The 22,206-nt window shown below is 40.6% G+C and overlaps 1 protein-coding gene across 1 annotated transcript in view; it reads left to right on the forward strand.

The window, feature by feature from the left end:
- ITGB5 (integrin subunit beta 5) overlaps positions 1-22,206 on the forward strand; it is a 93,945-nt gene that overhangs the window by 28,951 nt on the left and 42,788 nt on the right. The window contains exons 4-8 of the mRNA XM_048483772.1: positions 5,736-5,985; positions 11,439-11,607; positions 15,438-15,599; positions 18,450-18,545; positions 19,151-19,240. Coding sequence (XP_048339729.1) covers positions 5,736-5,985; positions 11,439-11,607; positions 15,438-15,599; positions 18,450-18,545; positions 19,151-19,240 — 767 coding nt within the window. The remainder of the gene's footprint in view (positions 1-5,735; positions 5,986-11,438; positions 11,608-15,437; positions 15,600-18,449; positions 18,546-19,150; positions 19,241-22,206) is intronic.

The raw sequence follows: 22,206 nt of genomic DNA on the forward strand, positions 1-22,206 counted from the left end.
CATTTCTATAGTATCTAATGCTGTGATACTCATGATAGATAAGGAAGGCTCTAGAATCTAGATCTTCATATATGTAAACTGAATACTATGCAGATTGCGCAGTAGTTTCTAAATACTGGGTGTTCTGGGCTGTGTGGCTGTGGTCTGGTAGTTTTTGTTCTTAACGTTTTGCCCACATAGTTTTTAGGTGTATTTGGTGTGAAGCTATCTGGATGCACAATCCCCTTTAGATCTAGATGTTAAGCATTACTAGTTGCCCACACAATCAGAGGTGGGTCAAGGATTTATTCTGTAAGTAACTATAACTGTTAGAAGGGGAATAATGCTTGGGATTTATATCTATCTGTTAGTCTTTCTGACTTTTGTTAGTTGAACAAAAAAACAATGCTTTCTTTGAGCTGAAGGTGCGATGCTGTCTACTGTGGCTGGTAGCAGGTCTCTGCCTCCACTGACCTATAATTCAATTAATGTGTTTAGCAGTATTGCAGATTTTTGTCATAAAATTTCTAAGACAAATAGATCTGCAAATGATGGGAATTCTATTATCCTTCCTTTCTTGTGTATTTAATAGCATTTGTTTCTCAACCATTAGGAAGTGGAACCAGTAGCGCTTAAGTGAGTGAAAAGATAGGTCAACACTTGGGGTTACTTATCCAAGTTAGTCTTTCAAGCCTTGTCAGGGATGAAGTATTCCTGAGAAGGTTTCTTGTTTCTTGAGTGCACTTCCTCATTTATAAAGTTAGATTTTGGCCCAGAGTGAATCCAAGGGGAAATGCTGAAATTAAGGAGGAAAGATTTGGGGAAATGACAAATCAAAACACTGCAGGCCACCTGTCACTCATTCTTCAGGAATTTTGGAAGTTTCCAATTCTCTGTAGTGGTAGATAAGAAACGTTCTCTCCCTGAAAGAAGATTTTATTTTAGCAATATGATTTGAACTTGTGATCTAGAAGCTAAAGTTCTTCATATTATTTGCTTTCCATTGAGATGAAATGTAACATAGAAGAGGCAGGAATTTAGTTTAGTTCCAGTTTTTTTGTTTTTTAACACAGAAAGAGGCATTAATGCTGGTTCATCCTTTGCAACAAAATATTTGGCCTTTGATATTTAGTCACAAAAAGAGTCCTTTGTGACAAAGTTAAAGGCAAATATAAAAGGGATTATTCATTAAACATTTGTGTATAGGCTTGGAATATTTGTCTTACAGGCCAGGCAAACTGTAACTGAAATAATTATTCCCTTCTCCATTTGTCCTTTTGTGTGAGGGAAAGGTTCCAATTTTGTTTGCTTATTAATCATAAGGCCCTGTGTTTCTTCCTTGAGAAACATGCATTCATATACAGAATTCAGCCATTCGTTTTTAATACTTTATGAAGGTATTTTTAAAAATCAGATAGATATCTATCAGTATTTGGTAACTTAGCATTTTAGTCTCTCACCTTCCCATGATCGCATCCGTTGTCTGTCCTCAGCTTCTTTACTCAGTTCCTTTTTCTTCTTTTTGTTGCCCTCGCTGCCCCCACTTCTCAGTCCACTGCCTCCATTCATTTGCCTTTTGTTTCTCCTTCCTTGGACCTTTGAGAAACAATCCTGGGGATCATTGGGGGCTTTACATGGACCCGCAATGTTTTGCACATACATTTATCCAGTGATGCAAACAGTGATTCCCCAAGGCCATTTCAGATTACAAAATGGCATGGGGTGGGGGGGGGAGGCTTAATCCTTCCCATGTGCCCATGTATTGTGGGATTTAAATTTCACTCATAGTACACATTTCTTCAGCAGCCTCCAGAACATAAGAACATAAGGACATAAGAACAAGCCAGCTGGATCAGACCAAAGTCCATCTAGTCCAGCTCTCTGCTACTCGCAGTGGCCCACCAGGTGCCTTTGGGAGCGCACATGTAGGATGTGAACGCAATGGCCTTCTGCGGCTGTTGCTCCCGATCACCTGGTCTGTTAAGGCATTTGCAATCTCAGATCAAAGAGGATCAAGATTGGTAACCATAAATCAACTTCCTCCTCTCCATAAATCTGTCCAAGCCCTTTTAAAAAGCTTATCCAGGTTATGGGCCATCACCACCAATTCCTGTGGCAGCATATTCCCAAACACCAATCACATGCGCTCATTGAAGAAGAAGTGTTTCCTTTTATTAGTCCTTAATTCTTTCCCCAGCATTTTCAATGGAATGCCCCCCTGGTTCTAGTATTGTGAGAAGAGAGAGAAAATTTCTCTCTGTCAACATTTTCTACCCCATGCATAATTTTGTAGACTTCAATCATATCCCCCCTCAGACGTCTCCTCTCCAAACTAAAGAGTCCCAAACGCTGCAGCCTCTCCTCAAAGGGAAGGTGCTCCAGTCCCTCAATAATCATCCTTGTTGCCTCTTCTCTCTGCATCTCTTTTTCTACCCCCCCCCTCAATATCCTTTTTTGAGATGCGGCAACCAGAACTGGACACAGTACTCCGCGCGGTCAGCATTCACTGCTTTTATATATATGAGGCATGACAATCTTTTGCAGTTTTATTATCAATTCCTTCTTTCTAATGATCCCCAGCATAGAGAGTTTGCCTTTTTTTCACAGCCGTTATGCCATGCATTGAGTTGACATTCCCACATGGAACTATCGAACTAAGGCAGCGCCTAAATCCCTTTCCTGGTCTCTGTGACTGATAGCACTGGACCCCTGCTTAAGCGTGTATGTGAAGTTTTGGATTTTTTTTGCCCCTATGTTGCATCACTTTTTACATTTTGCTACATTGAGACTGCATTTGCCATTTCTGGAGCCCACTCACCTAATTTATCAGGAACCGCTTTGGAGCTCAAGCTTAATCCTTTGTGGTTCTCTCAACACCCTACATAATTTGGTATCATCTGCAAACTTTGGCCACCACGCTACCCACCCCTACTTCCAGGTCATTTATGAATAAGTTAAAGAGCACTGGTCCCAAAACGGATCCTTGGGGGACACCCACTCCCATACATCTCTCCATTGGTGAGAACTTCCCATTTACACTCCACTCTTTGTTTCCTGTTTCTCAACCACAGTTTTTTAATCCATAGGAGGACTTCCCCTCTTATTCCTTTCCATTGCTGAGTTTTCTCAACAGTCTCTGGTGAGGAACTTTGTCAAAAGCCTTTTGGAATCCAAGTAGACAATGTCCACCGGGTTCACCCCCCTGTCCCACATGCCTGTTTACACCCCTCAAAGAACTCTAGTAAGTTTGTAAGACAGGATTTGGTGCCTCTCTGCAAAAGCCACATGCTGACTCTTTCTCAGCAGGTCTTGCTTTTCTACATGTTTTTTTTATAATTTTATTTTTTAAATGATAGATTCTACCAATTTCTTACCAGGAACAGATGTCAAACTGAGCTGGGTCTGTAATTTCCCGGAGTCCCCCCCCCTAGATCCTTTCTTTTTTAAAGATTGTGGTGTGACATTGGCACATCTTCCAGTCTTCAGGGATGGAGCCCGGATTTCAGGGATAAGTTGCATATTAAAGTTGAGGAAGATCAGCAATTTCCATGCTTGAGCTCTTTAAGAACCTCCTTTGGGTGAATGCAATCTGGGCCAGGGGATTTGAGTAGCATTTAGTTTATCAATGGCTGCCAGAACTTCTTCGCTTGTCTACCACACTATCTTCGCTAGTTCCTCGGATTCCTCAGCCTCTAAGAAGCTTGGTTCTAAGGTGCAGAAAATGTTCCTCACCTCCTCTTGGGTGAAGACAGATGCAAAAGAATTCATTCAGCTTCTCTGCAATCTCCCCTGCCATCTTTTAGCACACCCTTTGTTCCTTTGTCATCTAACGGGCCTACCGCTTCCCTTGCTGGTTTCCTGCTTTTGATGTACTTGAAGAACTGTTTTGTTGCTGAGTGTCTTGATGTTCAAGGCCATGCTCCTCATAATCCTTTTTTTTTTTTTGCCTCCCCTTACAGCTAATCCTATGGCTTCTCTTTTTGCCCACCATTTGTGTTCCCTCTCATATTCTTCATCAGCCAAACTGGACTTCCATTTTCTAAAAGACATTTTCTTTTTTTTCTGATAATTTCCTCAACCTCTCTCTTGTTAACCATGGTTTGCTTTCTATTTGGACTAGGGTGCTGCCTTTTTCTAACCTGTGGAGACACATTCCAGCTGAGCTTTTATTACTGTGTTTTTAAATAACCTCCAAGCATCCTGGACAGTTTTTGACTCTCTTGATTTTCCCTTTCAGCTTCCCAAGCACTATCCCCCTCATCTTTTGAGAAATTTCCCTTTCTGGAAGTGGCGAATGTAACCACATTAGTAGTTCAAGCCACTTTGTTCGCATGCTGAGATACCTCGAATCTACAACAGCATTGTGAGGTCGCTGTTCCCTATCGGCTCAACAACACCGGACTTCCCTGCACCAGGTCCTGGGTCCCACATAGAATTAGATCTAGGATCACCTCTCCCCTGGATTTGGTTCCCACAACCATCTGCTCCTAGAAACCACAGGTCATTTAAAGCATTAATCCAGGAATGCTCTCACCATACTATGACCTGAACATGCATTTTTTCCAGCTTTATATGGGGATAGTTAAAATCTTACCATTACCACTCACATTTTGTTTCCAATGTTGGCCTCTCTAATTTCTTTTTTTTCCATCTCAGAATCCTCTCTTGTGCACCTTTGGTCAGGGGACGATAATATATTCCTAATATTAAACTGTCCTCTACACCTGGTATTGATTATCCAATAGTGATTCTGTAGGGGAACCAGCTCCCCTTGCATTGTCTATTTTATAGATACTATGCTGCTTTGATGTAAAGGCAACTCCACCCCAATGCGCCCTGTCCTATCCTTCCTATAGCAGCCTGTAGCCTGGTATAAACAGCATCCCACTGGTTCTCCTCATTCCACCATGTCTCTGTAATGCCCACTATATCAAAGTCCTCCTTCAAAACTCTATACTCTAGCTCCCCCATTTTAGGTCGAATGCTTCTACTATTAGCATATGCACACCCGTATACCACAATCTCTGCCCTCAATCTAACCTGGGATTTATGTGCTTTACCCTCAAGTCTTTTGTAGACACTATCCCTTGTCACATGCACTACCTGGGAGCTGTATATTGAGCACTGAGCTGGACATGTCTCTGCTTCTTACTTGTAATCATAAGAAAATAAGTTTCACTCCAACACACGCCAGCTGGGTGACCTTGGGCTAGTCACAGTTCTGAGCTCTCTTAGCACCACCTACCTCACAGGGTGTTTGTTCTGGGGGTGGGGGTGGGTGGGGAAGGAGATTATCAGCCCCTTTGAATCTCCTTACAGGAGAGAAAGGGGAGATATAAATCCAACTCTTCTTCTTCTTAACTGGTTTTGATGTGAACCATAGGCTATGATAGTTTTGGAAGTTCAAATAAGACACTGACTAACACTGTGCTTAAATGGAAGAACTTGTATAATTGAGATCCATGGAGAATATTTTAATTCTCACATCTCCCCCTCGTCCCAACTGTCAAATTGCAGTGTGTCTAACTTTTAATGAAGAAATAGCTTACATATAATACAAAGAAGAAAGTATGCTGTTTGAATTTTTGGCATATTATATCAATTACATGTTGCAACAGGAAACCACATGGAGAAATATTCCAACTTCAAACTCCCTCTGTTTTTGGTAATCGACATTGTAAATTGAGTCAATTCAGATCAAAAGAAGAGAAAGATTTTACTAGCTTATTAATATCTCACAATTGTTACTTCCACAGGTGACCCAGCCTCTTTCCATGTGCAGGTTCGGCAGGTAGAGGACTACCCCGTGGATCTATATTATTTGATGGATCTTTCCCTTTCCATGAAGGATGATCTGGACACCATTCGGAACCTGGGAACTAAGCTGGCTGAAGAGATGGGAAAGCTCACCAGCAATTTCCGCCTTGGGTTTGGGTCTTTCGTAGATAAGAACATTTCTCCATTTTCATACACAGCACCCAGATATCAGAACAATCCTTGTACTGGGTAAGTCTGGAGCATGTCCTTTGCAAGGACATAAGCAGATGTTTATACTGAACAGGACAAACGAGCAAATGGGTAGCATTATCCTGGACTTGAATTATGTGGCCTTGCGTATCATCCTGACTTGGATCATTGGATCATGCAGTTAAACTGCCTTGGGGCTCGAAAAGAAATTGGCAAAGTGGACTCTGATCAAAACAGCAAGTTTTCTGTCAATCTGTAGTCATGAATAGAGGTAATGGCATGCAAGCAATAATGTGGTCATGCCTGAACACAGTTCAATTGATTTAATCAGCTTGGAGCCCCTAGTACTAGTGAAAAACCCCGTTTTGATATTCCAAAGTTTTCTTAGTACAGAGTTTCAGTGTAAGACAGTGACTTCTCTTCTGCTCATGCTATATTCAAGATATAAAGTGGATTTGTTTTAGTATCTTGAAAATATTATACATATTATACATATGCTTCAAGATACAAAGATCTGCTTAATCAGTGGAGCCTGAGGAGAGTGGCATTTGGGGAAGGGAGAGACTTCAATGAACTATAATGTCATAGAGCCGTGGTGGCGAACCTTTGGCACTCCAGATGTTATGGACTACAATTCCCATCAGCCCCTGCCAGCATGGCCTTGGCAGTGCTGGCAGGGGCTGATGGGAATTGTAGTCCATAACATCTGGAGTGCCAAAGGTTCGGCACCACTGCCATAGAGTCTACCTTTGAAAGTGGCCATTTTCTCCAAATGTAGTGATCTCTATCATCTGCAGATCAGTTGTAATAGCAGGAGATCTCGAGCCACCACATGGCTGATGGGAATCTTAGTAATAGGGCTTAACAACTAGTTTTCGAAGCCCTAAGTAGGCAGTAAAATGGGAGGTATATTGAGTCCCTGTTGGGCCACCATACATGGCTGGTGTTTTGTATTTGATTAGTTACAGGTGTATGGGCTTAAAATAGATTTTTGACTGAGGGGAATGAAATTTTTTTTGTCATTTTTTAAAGAATGTCTGATTTTCAAATGTCCCACTGAATGAAAAGAATCCTCTGGCCTAGCCTTAGATCTGATTGAACACCTAATATATAGGGATGTTTTGAAGGATGTTTCCTAAAATTAGCAAGCCATTTTCCAGTTAGTGGGACCTGACTGGTTGCTTGTAGAACATTGGCAAATCACAAGATGGGGTGTTCTTATTGTTAATAATGAATGGGAAGAACATGCCTGTCATGCAGTTGCAGCTCTATTGTCAGCTAGCTGGGCTTTATTCTTTCTGATTAATTGTTAGATGTGATTGCTGCTGGCAGCACTAATAGACACTGGGAGCAGAGCTGCAGTCTTAAGCGTAATAATCTCTGTTGCACTCGAGTGGGTATTTTCAAAGAAACTTGCATGCTGCAATTGTAGTGGACTCTCGAAATCAGACAAAAGAATCTCCCAGCATTACAAAAGCTCATCTGGCTTTGTAACTGCTTGCCAATCACCAAGTTGGATTGGGCTGATTTACAGTGCAATTCAGAACAGAGCCCACTGGGATTGTACTGTTAGTGAATTGCACTGTTAGTGATGCTCAACAGCTTTTATTTCTTGAAAGGACAAAGCAATTACACTGTGTACAGTTATTCTTCTCCTGCACCGCCTCCCCCCTGGGAGCAGTCTTCCAGACCCACTGCTATTTAATAAAGTGATTTCTGATAATGGATCAGTTCTGCATTTGAAATCTTGGGACTTCTTTACAAATCTCAAGTTTTTTTTATGATGCTTTGGCAAAGTTATTTCTGATAAGCTTCTTCTACCTCCAGCTCTAGTAGATGGAGTTATATAATCCTACAGAAAACAAGACTGGACTATCATTAGCATTGGCACCAGAAAGGTGGAAAGAAAAATTATGTGGTACATCCAGAGTAAAGAGTATAAATATATGGGGCCCCTTCTGCACATGCACTTTCAATCTGCTTGCAATGCACTTTGCAACTGTGCGGAATAGCAAAATCCACTTGCAAACAATTGTGAAAATGGATTGGAAGTGCATTAGTCCGCATGTGCGGAAGGGGCCCTGGTTTTACAAAGAACATTTTAATCATAGCTGCTTTCCTGCGTGGATCGTAGGTTCCATTTCACCTTCTCTTTTCTGAATCTTTGATCAGTGAAACCTATTTGTGTTTGTTGATAAGCAGCTGTGAAGCAAACAGAAAGTGAAACTTGTGGGGATTTTCAGATTGTTGTTGGCTGGTGGCTTGTTTCCCATGCAAGAATTCCACTAATGGTAAGAGGGGTGATTTTTGCCATCGTTTACTTCCCCTATCCCACTGTAGAACACCTCTCCCTCTGGTGTTGTTTCTGGGGTAGGGTTGTCAATCTCCACGTGTTACCTGGAGCTCTCCCAGTATTACAGTTGATTTCCAGATGACCAAGATCAGTTCCCCTGGAGAAAATGGCTGCTTTGGAGAGAAGACTCTGTCTTTATACCCTTCTGAGGTCCCTCCTCTCCCGAAACCTCACCCTCCCCAGGCTACATCCTCAAAATCTCCAGGTATTTCCTAATCCAGTGCTGACATCCCATACTGGGAATCCAGTGCTGACATCCTATGCTGGGAATCCCATTTTCCCCCAAAGCAGCGTTTGAGGGATTATTATCAGCGGTTCTCAACCTTTCACAGGGGTCGCCTAAGACCATCGGAAAACACATATTTCCGATGGTCTTAGGAACCAAGACACAAATAATTTTATGGTTGGGGGTCACCACAACATGAGGAACTGTATTAAAGGGTCGCGGCATTAGGAAGGTTGAGAACCACTGGATTATTTTAATCTTCATCAGGAGAGGTGAGTAGGAGAAGTTCTGTGTAGTGACATGAACAGAAGGTTTTCCTGTGCTAGTCTGAAAACCATGATGAAAAGGTAAAAGATAAAGGAGCAGCTTGCCACTTCAGTATGTTTTTAGTCTCATCTCTGAAGCCATAACAATTGGAAGCTTTGTTTAAAACTGAGGCAGAGATTTGCAAATACTGGTTATCAATTGCTGTAACAGCAAAAAAGTGAACATTCTCACTTTGATGGAACAAATTAATCCATGTCAGGGTCTCTTGCATTTCAAAAATACTATGCTGGTGATACAAATGTCTGTTATCCCTTTCTAAAAGTGAAGAATCTTTTATATCAGCAACTGCCAAGTATGCATACTGCTGTAAGATGTAGCGCTACCCACAAGCTGTGGCTTGTTAAAGAAATAACATTTGCCGCCAACTTGTATGTTTACTCTCAAGTAAGTCCCACTGAGCTCAGCAGGACTTACTTGGGGATGTTTGCTTAAGTTGACAACCTTATTAGCAGCTTATTTATGATCGTTTACTCCCTCTTCTCAAGCTCCTACTTTCTATCAGAAACATTTCTCTCAAGTGTCAGTCTCCTGGCGTTCCTGACTGTTGAAATAAACCTGGCAGTGAATTAATAGTTTGGTTCTGTGGGTCAGTATTTTTACTCTGAAGATTGTCTTATATCTCTGAGTTAAAACCTATTATGCAGACTTCCATTCTCACCTGTGTTGGATCCTGGCAAATAAGGCTATAAGGATAGCAGGTTTGCCACAGGGATACTGGGTGCTCTTATTTCCCATTTGTCTCCAGTATGAGTAGAGCGTGTCTGTGCTATCATTGTTTGCCAGTTCTGCCTGCTGCCTGCTAGGAAGGGTGATGTACATAATGTTTACAGGCATTTCACAAAGGACTAGAGAAGAAAATCATAGAATTTAGAATCAGACACCTGTAAATGGATCACCACTCTGAGACTGTCAATATTTGGTGGGGGATGATTAGCATGTCATGCAGAACATTGTGTGCTATGAGTACAGTAGCAAGAAAATGCACACTTTTGTCAGAAGAAAGATTTACAAAGAAGAAAGATTTACAAAGAAGGGGAAAATGGGCAAAAGGTACACCAGTTGCAATCTCAGGCGATAATTTTCCTGACCTTATATAAAGCAACCAGTTTATTGCAGTAGTAGTAACCAGTTTGCCAACCTAAATTTTCTTAGCTCTTTTGAAAAGATAAATGTAATGATGACTTTTTGCTGGTTTGGGTTTACAGATGGGGGCGACATTAAGGAATGCATAGCTGTTTGTTTTGTGAGTGTTTGTGTTTGAAATCCCCTTTCAGTTGTGAATTTTGTTACTGTTTTACATATAGTTGATATATGTATCTACTTGGAATTATGGTAAATTCTAAGTGGAGTTTGGGTCTGTGATTTCGAGTTTTCAAGCCAGTGTTTGCAGGGAATCAAATTTAGCCCTAGTCTTTCTAGTTGCATCACTGTCATACTTCATAGGAAGGAACAAACTTTGGTCTAAAGTTTTTTTTTAACTAAATGTGACAACATTCAGAGGCCTGACCTGTGAATACTGTCATGTCTAGTTTGGCTCATAGTATAAAGCAGACAGAACAAGCCAGGGAAGATAATTTTTTAAAAATCAATCACTTTATATTTTTTGACATTTTGAAAAATTAAAATTGGATTTTTAAAGCATTCTAGTTTTTCTTTCACTGACATTATTCCAAATCTTATCCCAATAATTTACTATGACAAAATTCCAATCCTGAAGAAGCATGCTTACTAGTAAATCTATTTCACTGAATCCCACATTGACTTATAAATATGCATAATTATTTCCAAGTACACATTGACCTATTTATTAATTTATTTTATTCAGAAAAATTTCATTTCACCTATCCAGATAGCTCACAACAATAAAAGAAACTGAAATGGACAGTAAAAACAATAAAACCCTATCATACTGATTAAAACATCCATAAAACTAAACTAGTCAATAAAAACCATAGCAATAAAAGCAATTTATTAACTTGATGTTAGCCCCCCCCCCTCAGCCTGTAGGGGGGGGGCAGCCTGTTAAGTCCAATAAATGGAATGGAATTGAACAAAATTGATGACTTTAAAATGATGTTGACGAAACAGTCCTCAGGCTAAGATCAGACCATAAAACATCTAAAAAGTTGGAATCTCTTAATTAGCAGTTCAGGTAAAGAGAGATGGGCATCTGGTAGTGAGGGATGACTTTCCAAAGACATTCACAGTCAGCCTGTAAAGGTTCAAGAGGAGTTACTTACCGGTATTTCAAATGTTCCAACTTCTGAACTTTATGATATCAAACTGTAGGTGATCATATTAGCAACTAAACTGGCAGTATTGTGTGTAGCTCATGATTCAGAATCATAGCTATGTAAAAGTGGAAAATATCATTGATTTTTTAAAGGATATTTCTATGCTGTCTCTTCAGAGTTCTGCTTCAAGCAGCTTACAATTACTGCGATTATGAGAACTCTAGTATGTATTTTATTTATTTATTTATTTATTGTTGCATTTTTATACCGCCCTCCCCCGGAGGGCTCAGTGTGAAGCCAATTCTGGTGCTTTTATCCAACACTGTATGCTTTTCATTTCCTTGTTTTCTAGTTACAAGTTGTTTCCGAGTTGTGTTCCATCCTTTGGATTCCGGCACCTTTTATCTCTCACGGATAAAGTAGACCGTTTCAATGAAGAAGTTCAGAAACAGAGGGTTTCCCGCAATAGAGATGCTCCAGAAGGTGGTTTTGATGCAATACTTCAGGCTGCTGTGTGTGAGGTGAGTAACAAAATTTCGAGTGAGTTGTATATCATTTATTTGTAACTTTATCTGGCGTTGGCACTAGTACTAGTCAGAAACAACATTATTTTTAAAATTATCAGTAAGGCCCCTTCCGCACACGCAAAATAATGCGTTTTCAAACCACTTTCACAACTGTTTGCAAGTGGATTTTGCCATTCCACACAGCTTCAAAGAGCACTGAAAGCAGTTTGAAAGTGCATTATTCTGCTTGTGCGGCATGAGCCCAAGTAAGAGTGGTTTTGTGGTCCTAAGAGGAACTTGTGTTTTGGGGGTTATGTGGAAAGGCTCATTTGCCTTGCAATGAGTTATGTTGGCCACCCCCACCCCAGAACACATCTCTCCTCAAGACAGGTGTGCTAATTTGCCCTTCCAGCCTCACCTCAGAAGCACAAAATAAAGAATTGTAGCTAATCTGTGTTTTTCTGTTATGTATGAACATATGTATGCGCATTCTGCATCCCAGTGTTAACATGGAAAAGTGTTAACATGTTATCCTGTGGCCGTTTTAACAGTGTCACAGTTAAATCATTAACTCAGTGATTCCCAACATGAGAATGTTTCGGTGTATGCAAAACACATTATGTAATGGGTTTGCTAAAATGGGAACACAATATTAGGGAAATTAGTTGTCAAGGTGAAAAAAGACTAGGAAGTGAAAAACGGCTAGGAACCACTGCATTAACTTATGCAATTAATAAACCAATTTTCAGCTCATGGTCCTAAAGCGGAATGAAGAAGCTGAAAATCAAAAACGAAAATGTAACAACCAGTGAAACTTCTAATGGCAAAGGACTAATTACTCAAAGCACAGCAAAACCAAATGTCCATAGAATGCCAGTGAAAGCTGGAAGTAGGGCTTCATTTTCTGATTTCATATTTCTGAGAGATTCATATGGGACATAGCACTCCTTGAGGTATTCAGAATCCTTAGAATTGTATAGGTGGGCAAGCTTGGTCCCCCAATATAGCTTACCACTGCTTCCAGAAGTGAAATCATTATGTTGAGAGATGACACACTAGCATTCATTCACAACTCATTAATCATAGAGTTTTGAGGAAACCCTTTGGTGTCACCTTTAAGTGTAATGATAACTGGATTTGAGTCCAGTAGCACTGTAGAGACCAACAAGTAATAAGCTTTCAAGAGTAAACACTCCATTCTAGAAGGCTCTATAGCAGTCTAACTTAGAAGCTGCCAAGGTATAGGAAACATGAAATATGCTTCTTATGTAAATAGTGCTTCTGTCAGGGGGAGGAGGGGTTATACTAAGTGTATTTTTTGTTGCAATATGCATGACAAGGCATGTCAGAGCTATGTTAAGAAATAGAGCTCATTAGATAAGTTCCATCTGTTTGGCCAAGCTTCAGTTTCAGTGGCCTGCCCTCATTTATAAAATAGTCTTCTGTGGTGACTAAAACACAGCATGCTTTTCAAATGTCCAAGCGCTGTTGCTTCTCATCAGATCCTTGGCAGAAGTTCCATTGCTGGCAAAACAAACTGTTGCTGGCATAATGAAAGGGTAATATATTTATCGCTTCCGGGGGCGGGCAGGTGAGGGGAGGAATTATGACCTGCTTTGTGCAGGAGAAACCAAAGACCACATTGGTGTGTTGCACCTGCTGCAAATAATTTTTTGCGTGGTTTTTCTGGATCCCTCTTGACACCTTGCTTTCACAGTCCTGGAAGTGGTTGTGCTTCTCAGGGTTCACGTGAAGTGCTTGCCACTTAGATTTTGGAGTTTTAATCTGAAAACAGAATCATATCTACTTGGGTGGTAATACTGGACCAATGAACACTTTTAGCCTGACACGTGGACTGCAAACTTGTTTTTTTACTGCCTAGATTTTGGTAGAATTCAAACATCAATATTGTATTTTTGTTTATATTTTCTATTGCCCCTATTGCCAGGGAAAGGGCAGGATAAAAATTGAAATAAATAAATAATTATACATGCTGCAATTATATATTGATGGGGCACAAACTTAATTTGTTGCTGACCTCATATGTTCCCCTTTGCTCATTCAATCTTTGTCTCCCAACATGCAGAATTTGATTGAAGGTTTTGACTTTATTGTTTACTACTATAGGTGAATGAGGGCTTCTCAGTGAATTGGCATTTCCTTGCACCACATGAACTAGGATTACATTGGGATTAAACAGAGGTTTAAAATCCTGATTTCTGTAAAGTAAACCAATTCATTGAGGCTTAATTGCAGCTGGTTGTGACATTTGAATGTTTCCTACTTTAACCTCTAAAAAACGATCCACTCTAAATCAATGCATTTCCTCTAAATCAATGGAAATACCAGATAGTGTTTCAAAAACACACACACAATATATATGTGTATGTGCATTGCAATACTTTACTGTCTATAAACAATTTTACATCCTAATTATATGGCCATTTGATCTGCTCCAGGATACATAGAGTAAGCATATTAATTGTAATGGTGGTACAAATTGTGGCATTTTGCTAGATCTGGATGTCATTGGCTAGCTTAAGGGAGAGCATTCCAGTTGTTTAAAGGCCACGGTGCTCATCATTACTAGGTTAAAAACTCTCACTCTGGTACTGGCCAATAAGACACATAAGCTCCTGCTGGTCATCTTACAAAGATGAGTGTTTTCCCTATCATGTGATGCAAAGCTCTGTGTATGCTGTGTTAGTGGTGTGGAAGCCAGAAGACAGCTGAGAATTCATTACCAACATCCTTGTGTCTGAACAGCTAGAAGAATCTTCTGCTCATTGTAAGCAGGAGTTCGGTTGCTGAGGACAGTATTGTCAAGGCAGTAAAGGAGGCCCATAACTGAAATGGACAAAACATTTATCAGCTGATAAATGTTTTTACAAGTTTTTACTTGTGAGGAAATGACTACTTATAGCAGTGGTGGCGAACCTATGGCACGGGTGCCAGAGGTGGCACTCAGAGCCCACTCTCTGGGCACGCGCAAACAGAGTCTCCCCCACCCCCACCTCTAGGCTGACCTGGGACACTGGGCTTGATTATTAGCATTAAACCTAAGACCTAGTTTTGGGGAAGCAGTGTAGGTAACCCTGTTAAGTGCTGTTAAACCCCACTGATTTTCATGCGAAGAACGAAAGCACAATCATTTACCTGGGAGTAAGCTCGGCTGCTGGCAATGGGGCTTGCTTCTGAGTAAACTCTCCTAGGGTCGTAATTCACCCATTGGAAGAGTTGCACAGTTGCTTCAAAGCAAAGCCACTGACTACCACCAAGCTTACTCCCAAGTAATGCACGCCATTTTTTTCTAAACTAAAACCTCAGTATTCAGGTTAAATTGCCTTGATGGCACTTTGCGAAAAAAAAGTGGGTTTTGGGTTGCAATTTGGGCACTCAGTCTCGAAAAGGTTCGCCATCACTGACTTATAGGTTGTGCTGCTTATTCTTTTGGCCATGGTTGTGATTGTGCAATAAGGAGAAGCTACTTGAAGCTGCATATACTTGCCTTTATATTCTGTCAGTTATTCTGTTTCCTTTCGCATAGCCACAGACTTTGGAGTTTCTGGTTGTAAACTGTAATGGTTTTACTGCTCAGACTAGAGTAATCGTTTAGTCTCAGAGTCTGTCTTAAATTTGCAGAGATTTTGATATCTTTCTGAGTACAGCCTTCTTGAATTTTGGTTTTTTGTGGAGAATGTGAAGGATCTTGATGATATTCTCTTTCCCTGTAAACTTGATCATGGGATAAGCAGCTCTTGGTGAAGAGGTTTGGTGCAGGAAGAAACTGCTGACTGGTGAATGAAAACTGACTGAGCTCTTCTTTTGGTTTGGTTTCTGTATAGAAGGAGATTGGGTGGCGGAAGGAGGCTTCTCACTTGCTCGTCTTCACTACAGATGATGTCCCACATATAGCTCTGGATGGGAAGCTGGGTGGATTGGTGCAGCCACATGATGGGCACTGTCACTTGAATGAGGCCAGTGAATATACCGCATCCAATCAGCTGGTAAGAATAAATCGTGCTCTCCTCCCCTTTGTACCTTTTGCTAGGCAGCTTAACAACTGCTGCCTAGTTCTGATGTACCATTGTAAAACTAATTTTTCTCATTATCATTTATTATTCTCATTATTTAAAGGACACAATGCAGAGCTGAATATACCAGGCAAGACAAACTGGCCACAACATTATTTATTATTTAGTTATATTGTCCCTTTTTCTCCAGTGGGACCCAAAAAACTTACAAGCTAGAAAAGGATAGGAAGGCTTCAAAAAGAAGTATGCTAATTACTTTGAAGATAGTTCATGTAGTATCCTGTTGTCGAGAATGTCACAGTTTTACAGATTTATTCATTCATTCTATAGGCTCCCCTTCCCTTTACATGCTCAGGACAGCTTCCAACATAAGCAACTATAAAATCCATACAATGTGTCAATAAACCTATATCAATCTATATCAATCTAATCACTCAGGTGGCATTAAAAACTCAACAATTTTCCACATTCCTCATTTCATACAGTGCAAGAAAAGAAGAAAGGAACAAAATAGAGGGAGGAACCGAGAGAAGAGAAGGGAGGCCCACTTGATGGAATGCCATTGCTCCCTCAACCATAGGCCTACTGGAATAGCTCTGCCTTATAGGCCCTTTGAAATTGTGTCATGAGCCTGAGTCTCATCTGACAGAGTGTTCCACCAGGCTGGGGACAGGGCCAATAACGCCCTGGCCCTGGCCAAGGACAGCTGGGTAGCCTTCAGGCTAGGGATCATCAACAAATTATTATAAGCCAAACACAGGGGAACATGGGGAGGGGAGGAGCAGTCTCACAGATACGATTTCCCCAGGCAGTTTATGGCTTTGAAGATAAGTACCAAAACCTTGAATCTTATTCAGTACTCCACCAGAAGTCAGTGCAGCTGGTGATGTGCAGGTTGAATATATTCCTGCCTTAGGGTCCTTGTGAGGACTCTTGCTGCTTTATTCTGCACCAGTTGAAGTTTCCAGAGCAGGCCAAGGGCAGCCCTTTGTAGAGTGAGTTGAAGTAGTCCAGCCTAGAAGTGACAGTTGCATGGATCTCTGTGGCTAAGTCAGGTTGGGACAACAGCTTCACCTGGTGAAGGTGATAAAAAACGGAGTAGGCTACATTTGTGACCTGAGCCTCCATAGATAAAGAGGCATCAAGGATCACACCCAGACTCTTGACGGTTTAGATAGGTGTTAGTTATACACCATCAAGAGTTGGTCACCCCACCTGAACCTCCCAACCCAGCCACAAGATCTCCATCTTTGATGGGAGTTAGCCAACTCCTTTTCAGTCACTTCACCACGTCCTCCAGGCAGCTGGCCAAAATGTCCGGGACATTATTTCTTATGACTAAACCATTGTTATGACTAAACCAGTTTTGTATTATTAAACTAGTTTTAACTATGCTTTATTAGATTTCTGAAAGCAAATAGGACAAATACAGGTGGCATGAATACTAAATTTCATCTCCCCCCCCCCCGCCCCAATATTTTCTCTCCCACATTGAAGGGAGGTAACAAGAGACATATCTGCTGTTTTTGCACAGTATGTATCAGCGCTATCTCTTAATAAAAAAGTTTGTTCCTTTGTAAGGTCATGAGGTATGAATGTGCTACTTGTCTTTCATTTCAGGACAGAAGTATGCATTATTGCACCACTGTCTTGCTCTGTACTTGGAGTCACAACACTTCCAGTAGCAGCTGTGTCTTTCTGTTGAATATCCAGCCTTAGTTTCCTAGTGCTGCCTGCTACTTCTGTGTTCCTGTAGATGTTGGTAGAACAAAATGAATTTTGAGATTTTGATGTGAATCTGCAGAAAGGGTTGCAGGCAGTTTCCCAGCTTTCTAACTTCAATTGTGCTTTGCTGTTACGTAACTAAAATGGCCTAGCAAATTACAGACTGTGATTATTGTTGTGTCCCTTAATGAGGATGTTGGTAAGCATGCCTTAACTGGCTGTCTTATGACAGTGGGCTGGAGTCATCACACAGAGCCATCCTTTGTTTTTCCAAATGAACAAAACAAATATACATCTCCCTTGAGCATTCCTGCAATGCACCTGCATGGAAATAGCACAACTCGTACTGGAAGAGCATCCTTATGAAAGGCTTAGATACAAATAATTGTTTAGCTGCAGGCTTTCTGTTGAAACTGTTATACTTTTGGTTTTCCTGTCCATAAAATGGGAATGTTGGGTTGTGAGGATAGCTGAGACAAAAAGGTGCCTTAACCTTATCTAATTGCCACTGAAATCAATAAAATTGATATATTCAGCAAAATGCTTTAGTTTGTGATTTTTATGCGCACTTGCCAGAGAGCAAGCCCCGTTAGGCACAGTGGGTCTTGCTTCTGGGCAAATATGGATAAGGCTTGATTCCATATCACACTGATATCTATGGGATTAAGATAGTTAAGAACAAACTTGTGTTTCAGATGGCTTGTACAATCAGTGCCCTTCTCTCTTAATATGTCAGAAGTGTTTACCAAATTAATTTTCTGCACCATAAGCAATGAAGAATACAAATAACAATCTTAAGGGAACCTCTTGCCAGTCTTGCTAGAGCTACAAATGATCTGCTTGATCCTGTTAGCTATTAGCAAGTTTTTCCCTAATTAAAGAGTTTATTTGCTATTATGTTAACTTGAAGTAAGGAAAGTTGCTTCTCCCTTACTATTTAAAGCCATTGCAATCTTATTGCTGTATCCTTTCTTTAAAAAAATGTTTTAAAATGCTTAATTTATTTGTGGTGTGTACTTTGTGGTATGTTGTATATACTTTCAGTCTTTTAAAAGTTTCAGAATAGTTACACATTTTCCTGATTTCTGTCTTCCCCAGGACTACCCTTCCCTTGCACTTCTTGGAGAGAAACTAGCTGAAAACAATATCCACCTAATTTTTGCTGTAACAAAAAGTCATTATGTTCTTTACAAGGTAAGTCCTAAGAAATGAGCAGAGGAATACGGTTTCTGATGGGTAGTAGAGAAGGGGTCCTTTCTCCTTCTCTCTTTATGCAAAGTGTTACTAGACTGGTGACTGGGAAAAGGTAGGAACAGTTCATCACCCACATCATCTGCTTTAAAGCTAGGAGACGTAACCACTTCTTTCTCATTTCCTGTCCCCAATTCATTTCCAGTTATTTCAGTTTCAGTGAAAAGCAGTAAGCTTCTTAAACAGATAAATGTTAGTGATCATGAGGGCACTTAAAATAGCTGTGAATTTAATCGTTGTTTTGGGAATATTGCCAGCTTAAAGTATATTCAGCTCAGTCAGGTGTTACTTAATCGTATTACTTGACAACGTACTATGTTACTGCAGGACCTTAAACATCATGATTTCAAAGTTCCCCCTTGTCTATTCCTGTTAGTTTATCTGTTTATAGTGCATTACTTACTGTATTCTGAAAAGAGGATTCTGAGGTGTCAGTATTCCCTGTTCTCATAGCCACTTCTAAGTTATACTGATGAATGAAAGTCAGGGTGAAGAATTTATTTGATTCAATAACACGCATTCTCTGTGTCTATATTTCTTTTTAATAGAACCTTACAGCTTTAATTCCTGGAACAACAGTGGAGATTTTATACCAAGACTCCAGGAATATTATCCAGCTCATAGTCAAGGCCTATAATGTAAGTCTTGTTTTTCTTTTAATGATCCATTTCAATGCGTTATGAATGCGTTATGAATGAAAGTGAGTTTATTCCTTGTTATTTTCTCTGCCTAAATTTGGTTATTCTTTTGTTTTGAATCTCTTAAGCAAAAAAAAAAGCCATTCAAATCTACCTCTCTCCCTTGTCCTTCTGCAAGAATGACTAAGAACCCCTTACATTGCCTTTGCACTGCAGAGTTGTTGTATCAGGGCGCTGTGCTGTGCTGTGAAGCTAATGTCAGATCTTCAGCCATTTGGAAGGGCCTATCCTGCAACTGCAGACCATGCCAACAAAATTACCCTTTCAGGAAACTGCAGCAGCACTGGCCTAACAAAAGCCACAATGTGAGTTTCTTCAGCGAGGCCTGGCAACTTTCACATTCTCCTGGCTGCAGTGGCTCCCATACAGCACGGATAATCTTAGAAGGAGCTGCTTGTGTGGGAAGGAGACCTACTGCAGCAGTTCTTGCACCATCATTTCAGAAGGAGCCCTACGGCATACTTAAGCAATGTGTTGCATACATAAATAAGTGATATGTGATGTTTCTGGCATGATTACTCCCATAATTGTCTGTTTCCCATGCTGCTTTAGTAATGTTTGGCAGCTTTGTTTGAATACTTTTTGCAGTAGTGGCACCAGTAAAGTGTGTGTGTGTGTGTGTGTGTGTGTGTGTGTGTGTGTGTGTGTGTGTGAGTGTGAGTGTGTGTGTGTGTGTGTGTGTGTGTGTGTGTGTGTGTGTGTGTGTGTGTGTGTGTGTGTGTGTGTGTGTGTGTGTGTGTGTGTGTGTGTGTGTGTGTGTGTGTGTGTGTGTGTGTGTGTGTGTGTGAGTGTGTGTGTGTGTGTGTGTGTGTGTGTGTGTGAGTGAGTGTGTGAGTGTGTGTGTGTGTGTGTGTGAGAGAGAGAGAGAGAGAGAGAGAGAGAGAGAGAGAGAGAGAGAGAGAGAGAGTAATGTTGATGTGGGACATTTCATATATGTGAGAGTCAATACATCTTTAGTGATGGCTTCTGTTGAAAAATATTCCTAACAAATTAAACCGCTGAATGGACTGACAGTTTTCCCAGGGAGTTTAAAGTCAATAGAAAAGGTGAGAAGAAACCCACTACGCCATGTCATTCGGAACAGCTATGGGATCAAAAACATCACAAAGTACTGGAACTGCTTGAGAACCAGACACGTGTGATTAGTTTTGAAGCAGAGACAGCCTTCATATGCTACTGATAAAATGGTGGGGTAGCAGTGTGGGAAATTGTTTTGTAAGGCAACCATGGGCTTAAATCTTGTCATATGAATTCTCAACGTTGTCAGACATTTTCTCCCTGAGCTTGGTGAAATCTGTTCACACCCACACAAAATGGTGACAGATATGCTGTATTCACTTCTTCCTTTTTGCGTCCAGTTTCTGCTGCATTACTTTGGATATGTTGTTTGGTGATAAATTGTACCTGGTGTCTAAGACTGTTGGATATGACTACACTTCAAGTGTTCAGCAAGTCTCAAACAGTTAGGAAACAATATAAAATTGTCAATAGAGATGGATTTTCAGTGGCAACAAGAAGCCATGGCAACTGAAGTGACCCACAAACATATGGTTAAGGAAGGCATCTGTGGCACCCAGATGGTGAGAAAACTGAGTTTGCAGTCTACTAGGTGCTACAGTGCATGAACAAACACTTACTACACAACGTATTCTCTTTGACTTAAATTCTACTTTACACTGTAACCCAATGACTGACAGCTTTTTGGCAATTTTTGCTTCCACTTTAGATCTTATGCAGAATTATGCAGAATTTCTATTGCAGGTAAGGAGAGTAGAATGTGCTACTCCCTATACTGAACAAGGATATTTGTACATTATGGGGTGCTGTAACTGCTCAACTTCTGGGTTTTTTTTTCTTTTTAAGATACTGATTGTCCTACTCAGTGAAGTAGCTATAGATTTTTAATGGAGTGGGTTTGGGGCCGTGGGGGGCAAGGTGGGTGGCGCTTCGAACATGCCCCCCTTACCGATGTCCTTGGTCCTACTTATCCTTGAAGTTGTGTGCTGGTGCTGAACAAAGGCATGAAATTCTTTTTGCTTTGGGAATCCAAAGTCAGAATGGAAGTTGTATTTTTGTGTTACAAGCGTTCTTAACTTGGGCTATATTTCTACTGGTGTAAATGCATATTTGACTGAAACAAACACTGAAGGGATTCCTGTGCTATAAATAGCATTTGGCAGTGTTCTTTGAGTCTGCACTAGACAACCTATTGTTAGTAGTTCTAACAATATTTCAGCATGAATCCTTACTTACTGGTTCCTCAGGGAAATCATGTTTTTAAAGCCTTCTCAATGTTGTTTTAAGGCAGCTAAGTACTGTTCCAGAATGTTTATTACTTCCTTTTGATGACTTCCTTTCCCCCATAAATGCCAGTGTTGTAGTTTTAGCCTCTACCCATGGAGCATTGTTAACAGTGAAATAGTCATGGCTGCCAAGGGCTTGGCAGACAAAGACATGTTATGATTGGACAGTTTTATGTTCGATCCTGATTGGCTATTTTGGCCTATGGTTGGAGCTGAAAGAGGGGCATAGATGCCTTTGTACTTGATAATATTCTGTGGCCTCTTATCTAAGCTTTAGCTCGTAAGCATGACACCCCTCACCTCATAAGAGAAATATAATGATGCTTTATATTGAATCATCAAATCTATGGCACATTTAACCTAGTAATGTCAACCCTCCACCATTGCAAGGAAAGATTTTTCTATCGATCCTAAAGTTCTTTTCCTGAAGATGTTGAAGAGGTTTGTCTTCTAGTATCCTGGTTGTATAGATTTTCAGTCCTAAGCTTGAGCCTTTTTCCCAGATCCAAGTTCTTAAACTTAGCTTAGCAAGAGCCCTAATTTTTTTTAAAAAAACCCTCTTGTAAGCAGGAAAAGCCCACCACTGACTGTTTAGGTCTGGAG

Source organism: Sphaerodactylus townsendi, linkage group LG02 (assembly GCF_021028975.2).
Source record: "Sphaerodactylus townsendi isolate TG3544 linkage group LG02, MPM_Stown_v2.3, whole genome shotgun sequence".
Lineage (NCBI taxonomy): Eukaryota > Metazoa > Chordata > Lepidosauria > Squamata > Sphaerodactylidae > Sphaerodactylus > Sphaerodactylus townsendi.